We start from the raw sequence: 9,754 nt of genomic DNA on the forward strand, positions 1-9,754 counted from the left end.
TTCCAGGGGTTTTCTTGGGCTGATTTCCTTTCCCAAAGGGGACAACTATCTTCGAAGAACCCCACCAGTGCAGTCGTAATCCTGTTGAAGTTTTCGTCAATCTTCTATGCTTGGACAATCTAAATTATCTTTCGCAATCTTTTTCTGAGTAACCTACCGAATTTTGTCCAGTTGGTTTTCAACTTATTCCGGAAGCTTATCGGATTCGGCACTGGCCGTGCTATTCTAAACCTAATGTAGCGATGATCAGAGAAAAGTGTTGACAACTTTGGGGAACATACATAATTTTAATTTTTATGACAAATAGCGCAGGTCCACGGACGTGTTTCAGTGTAAGCATAGAATAATTGGTAGTTGATATGGTTCAGCCCATAAACTTAAGTCCATGTCTCCTGAATTCAGGCAATATGAATTTTGCCTTGCTGATTTTCTCCATCAGAGCGTGAGTAGCTGTCTCGCCCCGTTTAAGACTTCAATCATGCGTTCCGTTACAATTTCGCAGCCCACTTGATAAATACCGTCGCTTTTTTGAAGTGTGGGATGTCCATCTTTGTCACAAGGCCGAACTTGCGTCACAAGGAATGTGGATACTTCCAGCGAGCTCTTTGACGGTACCAATACATTCTGCTGACGCAAAGCGCAGCGTTCAGATGTCCCCTGTATACTCGCAGCTCGTCGTCCATATGGGTGGACCCCCTTTAGAGTTTAACATATATTCGATAACCCGTTCGTTTACCAAATGCCTCACATTATATCGACGATCCAGTGGAATCCTACCGGATGCACAGCCGATATCAATGACTGCATAAGTTAGCTCATCTGTCTTGGGCTTCCTTGCCACTCCTACGTAAGAGGGCGGCTCTTTACCTTTCTCAGCAACCATCTTCCCCTTCCGTGTTGGCTGTGGCATCCTTTTGAAAGTTAGAGTCCTCCATGAAGACTCACGGGCCGTGCGCGCTTCCTTCGTTCCTGTTCCGACTTTGTCTACCTCCGCAAGACTCTGTCTGGAGTCCCCATTGCGGGAGGGCTGGATTGGTTTTCCCAAAGTATTTGAAAGCGAGGAGCTCTTTTTCTTCTTAAGTATTTTAGCAGTGTTATGATCTTCGGGAAATCTGATTATTTTTCCATCTTCCGTAGAAGTGCTTGGGATGTCAGTTCTATCCTTTCCAGCATCCTGCACTGCCGCCCGATTGTGCTGCCGGTGCATAATCTTCTGTCTCCTTCGTCGTGCCACGGATCGCTTTCTTGGTCTGCTTGTGAGCTCAACAAAGCCATCGCTTACATCTGCCCTCATCCGGCTGCCCTCATCTTTCGATTCGGCTGCGATCACTGTTTCATTGACAGTATCGCTGTCTGAATCCGAGACGAAAAAACTACCTTTACTTAAGGCTGAGGACGAACTGTGCATCCCTCTGGTTTATCCGTCTCTTCTTCATTTGTTTGTCTGACAACTGGTTGTGCGCATGAAGCATTACTATCGACGACAGGTGCCAAAGCATCCACACCTATAGGAGGGAGGACACCATGCTACGGTCTAATGCCACCACCGCAGCTGTTGGGTATTTGTAGTCCATTTTGAGTCTACTCCTGAAAGGCTTAAAAGTGTTTCGTAATAGGTTCCTATTCCGAGATACGGATTTTTCTACTAGGAGCGAAATGAAATCACGTCCGCTCCTCTCATCGGCTGTCTATGTTCGCTCAACACTTTGCAACATATTCAGTGCGACTATACTCCCGTGGTGAGTGTGATGTAGCAGCTTTGTCTCCTGGATCCCTGCAACCAATATGTTCTTCCGACTCATAAAATATACTTTCTCGTCGATTTATCCTCGCAGACCGTTGCAATTGCAAGAATGATACAATTCCCTGCACTGGCCCGGCAATTTAGGGACTGGGGTGTTACTTTTGCATATATTATCGCTCGGGAGAAGTCAGAGAAGTCCCAACGAAGGGGACGACGCTTGTCACACACTGCTGTCTATGTTCGCACAACGCCTTGCAACATATTCAGTTCGACTATACTTCCGTAGTGACGTAAGGCAAGAACGGAAATGCATCCACTCCATGCACCAGTTACACCTCACCGACATCGACCGATGACGAAGGTGATTTTGGCAAACCGAACAGAACCAGGGTCCGGGGTTCTCTTCTCTCTTTTTATGGGCGGTTATTCGACTTTGGGCGATGGCAGGTTTTCGGGTTAAAAATCGACCTGCGTGCACTTTACGTATACCTGTAGTCGCTCCCCAAGTCAAGGCCTACTCAACATAATTCTACAGGCCTATAATCCTTACGCCCTTTCTACTCGTAACGACTACTCGAACGTATTGTGGATAGTATGATAAATAGTATGACATCCAGCGAACTGGTCAAATACAAACAGCATGCCTATGTCAAGGGAAGGTCGATGGAGACTGCCCTGCCCTGACAATGTGCGGACCGACACATTGATCCAATCCTAAGAGCAGTACCGGATGGACCCGGTCCTTAGAGTCTGGATAAACCGATATGCTAAGGAACAGGTGGATAAATTGTGTGTTCCATGAAATAACTATAAGGAAGAAAGTGGCAAAAGACACTCCACAGGGGGGCATTTTATCGCCACACCTATGGGTGACCACCATAAGTGACATATTACTGATGCTGACTGAGGAGGGATTTGAAGCCGCCTGCTATGCAGACGATGTTATAATACTTCTTAGAGATAAGGATCCGAACCAGCTATGCTAAAGGGCCGAAATGGTCTTGCATATGGCATATGACTGGGCTAGAGAAGACTGAAATATGCCTGCTCACGACGAAGACGAAGGTGGGCCAATTTAACGCATCACCTTTACGCAAAAAGACGATTTCGATATCTAACAAAGTCAAATACTTAGGTGTGATCTTGGACAGGAAACAAAATCGGAAGTTTCACATTCAGGACCGTACTGAGAAGGCTCACAGATTTTGGGCACTATATAGACGATGTTCCAGTATTGCCATCTGGAAGATCATGTTACACAAACGTATCAAACCTAGAGGACAGAGGGGGCCTGGGAGTCTATATTGAGAATCCAGGGATTTATTTTAGACTGCCTGACCATAATACGGCCCTGCAGGCAGAGATCCGGGCGATTACCGAATGCGTGAGGTGGTGCGAAGCTAATGCGAGGACGTCGAGTGTGAAACCCTTTACGGGCAGTTAACTCGCCATCAGGGCAATTGCAACCAGAACGGTAAGGTCACTAACAGTCTTGCAGTGTTAGAAGGAGATTAACGCCTTCTCTGAGGATGCCGAAATTCGCATCAATTGGATGGCGGGCCATAACTGAGTAAGGGGGAATGAAAGGCAGAAGATTTGTCGGTGGAGGCCAGAGGACTGCCGTCAATAAACTTGGTTAAGCCAAAGCCTTTCGGGTCGACGCAGTCCGAGCTAAGGCCGTGGGGGAAGAATGTACATGCAACTCTGTAGAACAGCGAAACGGTCTGTAGGACGGCGAAAATCCTATAGGAGGATCCTGATCGTGAGAAGACGAGGAAGTATACTGACCTCCTTCTTACTGAAAGGAAGGAAAAAGGAGGTCAGTATAGCTATTGGGGCCAAATTGGTGCGGCAACTGATAGTATGTGCGAGGAAGATGATAAGACGTTGGAGCATTTCCTTTGACATTGCCCGGCTTTCGCGTTTAACAGGTACTAGGTGAGGACACAATACCAGACATAAACCAACATAGCGGCGTGGCATGGAAAACAATTAAGGATTTTATAAGTAGCACTGAATTCCTTACTTAGATTTTCTTTTTGAGGTTATTTTTTTTTTGTATTTAGAGCGCACAACAAGCTGATTACTGGCTTAGGTGTTTGTCCATAATGGCATGGAGCGGATTAACATCCGCACCCTCTTTCAACCTAACCTATTCAACATAATAAATTACTTTTGCCTTTACTTTATGAGTAAATTTAAGATTGGAAGTATCAGAAGTTTATGAATGCCCTGTAGGAACTGTGGTAAATTCCTAGAAGACCTGCTGCTTTGTAACTGTATAAAACCAATTTAAATTAATTGAAATAAAATGTTATTGTATTGGGGGTCTCCTCATTCACCGTGCTGAACGTGGAGCCTTCAATCTGCTCTGCCAAAGCTATGCCCTTCTCGTAATTACCTAGGGGAGAATGCGATGAAATCTGATGCACATTAAAGTCCCCTAGAACGAGGCGATTATGGTCAAATAGTAGACCGGTAATGTCGGGCCTGTAAACTTCGCCATTATCTGGGATACAGTTACCAACCAGCAGTATGTGCACGAGGTATAGCTCTATTTCGGCAATACCACACCTGACTGCTATTCCAAACATTCTATGTAGAGGTCACTAGCGTCAGGCGCAGGCGAGATGGGTCTATACTGCACGGAATGGTGTATAACGAAGACCAATCCCGACGACGACGCATGTGACATAGTGCTGTCTATGCTCGCACAACACCTTGCAACAGAAGCGTGTGGAAAAAGCACTCCGCGATGTGCCTCTCCCATGACTAAAAAGGCGAACACGTACATCGAGGCGGCAGCCCCTGGTCGATGAAGAGTTCCATCGAGCCCATCCGGTATACAGAACCGGCTACCATGGGATTGAATGAATTTTGTATGTCGTTCTTGTGAATGTTCTTTAGTCATACTCTATTTATGGGCGGTAGTTCGACTAAGGGCGTAGGTTTGGTCGCGATGGCAGGTTTTTGCGTTAGGTTATGTTGAAAAGAGGCTGCGGTTATTAATCCGCCCCATGCCACTATGGATATACACCTAATACTGTAACCAGCTTGCTGTGCGATCTAAATACTAAAAAGTGAATCTAAGTTAGGAATACCTTGCTACTTACAAAATGCTTAATTGTTTTGTATGCCACGATCTTCAGTTGGTTCATGTCTGATATTGTGTCCCCAGCTAAGTGCCGATACTTGTTAGACGCGAAAGCCGGCAATGACATAGAAAATGATTACCGCATGTCCTACACATGCTATCACTTGCCGCACCGATTTTACAAAAGTGAGCTCGTAGTCCTATGTGTCCCGTTATGATACCGATAGCTATACTGACCTCCTGCTTACTTCCTTTCAGTAATAGCCTCGTCATCTAACGATCTGGATTCCCCCATAGGATTTTCGCCGTCCTACCGACTGTTTCGTAGTTCCACAGGGTTGCGTGCGGCCCCCACTCCCTTAATTCGGACTGCGTCGACACGAAAGGCTACGGGTTGACCAAGTTAACGAAGTCAATGAAGACCCTCATCCCACCCTGTCCTAAAGCTTTGAACCATTTGTGTAACATGATCTTCCAGATGGCAATACTAGGGCTCCGTCAATCCAAGACAGTGCCGCTGGCAGCAATGCCTCGCACTCGACCTCAAGTGTCGTCTCAGGTGTCCGATCGGTAACCTCTTCTTTTCCTTCCAGGTATCCAATTGGTATGAGCTTCTCCTATTCTCAATCCATTCATTCATCGCCTTAAGTCTCATAGTCGCCGCGCCTGCCTCACACTTAATCTATATGTCAATGGGTCAGATATCTATCTCATCCTCCGCCTATGCCAAGACAACATGTTATCTGAACTTGTTGTAATATCCCAACGTTGCACCTTTTCTCCATAGCAGTCCATCGAAGTAAGTACTGGTCTAATCACGCTCCTGTAGAGCCAGTGGACTATCCTGGGATTCAGGCTCCATTTCGACCCTGCGGCCCGTCTACATAGTGCCCAACACCTGTGAGCCTTCTCGGTAAGCTCCTTAATATGACACTTCCAATTCAGTTTCCTATCCAAGAACCAACTAAGTATTGGACCTTGTCAGATATCGAAATCGTTGTCAGATATCGAAATCGTTGTCATATATCGAAATTGGACCACCATCGTCTTCCTCGTGAACACGCTGATTTCGGTCTTCTCTGGGTTAAAATTGAAATCCCTGGGTCTAGCCCAGTCGTGTGCCATATGCAAGACCTTTTCGGCTCTTCTGCATAGCTGGTTCGGATCCTTACGCCTTTTAAGCAATATAACATCGTCTGACGAGGGATTTGAACCCGCACCCTGGTCAGCAGCATTAGTCAGCATCTGTAATAGGAGTGGCGATAAAATGCCCCATGTAGCGTGCTTTTTGACACTTTTTTACTTATATTTGTGTTATAGGACACACAATTTATCCACCTGTTCCTTAACATATGGTTTATCTAGATTCTAAGGACCGGGTTCACCCGATACTGGTCGAAGGATTGTCGGTCCCCACATTGTTAAAGGCCTCCTCGATGTCAATGCATACCGTCAGTGTGTACGTTTTGTCATCGAAGGATTTTTTTATTTTATGCACAACCTCATGCAGAGCAGTCTTCACCGACCTTCCCTTGACATAGGCATGCTGTTTGTATTTAAGCAGTTCGTCCTACTCTTTATTATGGTATTCACAAACCGTTCCATGGTTTTAAGTACAAAGGGCGTAAGGCTTATAGATCTGTAGGCGCTTGGCTTCGCATAACTTGCCTTGCTGGACTTGGGTATAAAAACCACCCTTTCCTCCTGCTAGGCAGTGAAAATATTGGCCAGGTGGGGCGCAAGATAGTTCGCTTCATTCTGTAGTAACGGCGGAAATATTTTATCAGATCCGGTTGACTTAAATGGTTGGAAGCTCCTCTAGGATTCCTTTAACACAAATTCTGTAAGCCTTCGAACAACATAATTATTCCAAGATTCCGGTGTCTCCGTGAGTCCCGTCGCATCCTGTGGGAAATGGGTTTTCACCAAAAGCCACAATATGTCATCAGTTGTCTCTGCATGGGTTTTAAATGAAACTTTTCCTCTTGGTGGTGTAGTTAACGCTATCGATTTGTTCGCAGAAAAGCTTCCAGAAGGCATGTTTTGAGCTCTTGTAATTTTATTGTATTCCTTGAGCGGTGTATAATACACATCTCAATATACTTCCACATTTTTACATCGTGCTCTGTTAAAATGTCTGCGGACCTCTTTCCCAATTTGTCAAATCTCCCCGTCATCCAGGGTTTTTCTAGGTTTGATTTCCTTTCCCGACGAGCACAACTTTCCTCACCAACCGTTGCAGCTCCGACGTGGGTGGCGGTGACGGAGAGTCGGAAGGCAGATAAAGTGATGCCAGGTATGCTCCATCGTCTCCCTGTCTCACCACTGTTGCATCCGACACTAACAGCTAAATAAATAACTGGTAGTTGTTATGGTTCAGTCTAGAAACTTTGTTCCGGGTCGGCCATGGCTCCTGAATTATGGCAATATGAATTTTGCCCTTGCTGATATTTTCCATCAGAGCGAGTGTGTCTCGCTCCGGTGGAGGTTTATCTAGATAACTTCAATCATTGGTCTTCCAGTAAATGGGCTTCCTGGGAATGCGTGATTTCATCGCCAGCTCACTGCTCACTAGGCTGCATTGACTTTCCTATCTCTGTACTGCCTGATGTTTTCGTTTTAGTTTGTTTGCCTATCCTAGTCTTCCGAATCTTTATAAAGTCGGTTATGGATCCATCGTTGGGTCCCTGATCGTTATACTGTATTGAGTTTCCCGTCCCTGTACTGCCTGATCTTTGCCTATCTAAGTCTTCCAAATCTTAAGTGATTAGGTATCGGCTCCCTGTCGCCTCCTGGAAGACCTCCCACTTCTCTGCGACCAAAATTTGGTTTTGCTTGCCCATGAATCCTAACATGCGTTCCGTCCCAAATTTACTGCCCCATCCCCTGATGAAGACCGTCGCCTTTGAGATCTAGGGGATGTCTATCTTCTCCCAGGGAGCGTGGATACCTCCAACGAGCTGTTTGACGGCATCAATAGATTCCGCCGACGCAAAACGCAGCGTAAAGATGTCCCCTCTATACTCGCAGCTCATCATTTGTATGGGTGGACCCTCTACAGAGTTCCACAAATGTACATCGGATGCACAGCCGATATTGATGCATAAGTCAGCTGATCTCTGTTGTGCTTCCTTACCACTTTGGCGTAAGAGAGCGATTCCTTACAATTCTCAGAGACCATCTTTCCCTTCCGTGATGGCTGTGGTATCATTTTGAAAGTCGCAGTCCTCCATGAAGACGGGGCCGTGCGCGCTTCCTTCGTTGCTGTTCCGACTTTGTCTCCCTCCGAAGGACACTGCAGTCTCCATTGAGGGATGGCTGGCTTGGTTTTCCCAGAGTACTTGAAAGCTGGAAGAGATATGCTCTTCTGGTGATCTGATTCTCTTTTCTGCTTCCGTAGAAGTGCTTGGAATGTCAGTTCTATCCCTTCCAGCATCCTGCACTTCCGCCCGATTGCGCTGCCGGTGCATACTCTTCTGTCTCCATCGTTGTGCCACGGATCACTTTCTCGGTCTGCTTGTGAGCTCATATCTCGATTCGGCTGCGATGACTGTTTCATTGACACTGTCGCTGTTTGAATCCGAGTCGGAAACACCACCTTTACCTATAGACTGAGGACGAACTGTGCATCCCTCTGGACAACATACTACGGGCTGATACCACCACCGCAACTGCTAGGTCCATTTTGATTCTACTCGAAAAGGGCTTTAAAATTTTTAGTAAATGGTACCTATTCCAAAACGGATGATTTTCGTTGAGGAGCGAAATGAAAACATCTCCACTCCACTCTACGGTCGATTTTTTGTCGATACTAATTAAACATAATAAATAACTTTTATCTTTACATTATTAATAAAATAAATATGCTTTTTACTTTTTTAGATTGGGATGGCTCGTAGCACAAGGTGGAAGTGCAGCAGAAGTTTATGAATGCCCGGTAGGATCTATGATAAATTCCCAGAAGACCTGCAATGTTTTGTAACTTTTTCAATCAATTTAAATTAATTGAAATTAAATAATATATTGTTGTAAATAAAAATATAGAACAAATACATAAAGTTTTAATATCGATTTGCTAGAGGTATATACGATGTTTGTTTAAAATCAAACCAATCTACACGAAGACCCGCACAATTTTAAACACAGTAATTCAATAAATGTTAAACCTTTACCAGCCCAATTTCTAAAACCTTTCGCCATTTTCCAAGCACCTTTTTCATAGATAGAAACCTTTTCTACCAATCACTACAGACGTGTACGTTAGTGATTTTTCACTTAATCGTTTGGATCTCGCACACGAATCACCTCTACCCTTCACCACAAGATTGGTCATTCCTTGTGTTACACCTCGAGATATAGTTCTTAAACCCTTCAAAGTATGTACTCAACTAAATTTGTTATTCAAAATTGCAAAAATTTTGTTTAAACAAGGTTTTTTTTCTGCCGAACATGGGAACGCATACACCACTGAATGCAAAACAATCTTGCTTCTATACCACACAATCATAATTTTACCATGTTCACTGTTTTCTTGTTTGAACCGTTAAGAGCAGCGGACATTTTGTTATTTCGCTCCGCAATAATATTCTGGAACTTGTAATTGGTAGTAATTTTCGAGAAAAGTTTGAAGGCACTCAAGGGTAGCTACAATAGTGGTATCCATTAGGCTGTTAATGATCTGTGTCTGTTTCCAGTGGAGCGGCAGATCTAAAGCCCAGACCTACTAAGACCTCAACTGGCGGAGCGGCTGCATCATGCTACACTAGCAAGCAGATGACTGGTTAGCAGGGGATCTTGACGAATACACCCGCTTCGAGTTTTAAAGACAAGGCCGACGCTATTTTATCTTCGCATGCCTATAATTCGCCTATTCAACGGCCTTCTCCGGCAAACCAATACGCTCTTTAATAATTAAT

The 9,754-nt window shown here is 44.9% G+C and overlaps 1 protein-coding gene across 4 annotated transcripts in view; it reads left to right on the forward strand.

Annotated features, from left to right (window-relative positions):
• LOC106092815 (endothelin-converting enzyme 2) overlaps nt 1-8,888 on the forward strand; it is a 441,390-nt gene extending 432,502 nt beyond the window's left edge. For all 4 annotated transcript variants that reach the window (XM_059363952.1, XM_059363953.1, XM_059363954.1 and 1 more), the window contains one exon: nt 8,721-8,888. In XM_059363952.1, the coding sequence (XP_059219935.1) occupies nt 8,721-8,820 (100 nt within the window). In that variant the 3' untranslated portion in view covers nt 8,821-8,888. The remainder of the gene's footprint in view (nt 1-8,720) is intronic.
• Nucleotides 8,889-9,754: the final 866 nt, after the last annotated feature.

Source organism: Stomoxys calcitrans, chromosome 2 (assembly GCF_963082655.1).
Source record: "Stomoxys calcitrans chromosome 2, idStoCalc2.1, whole genome shotgun sequence".
NCBI lineage: Eukaryota > Metazoa > Arthropoda > Insecta > Diptera > Muscidae > Stomoxys > Stomoxys calcitrans.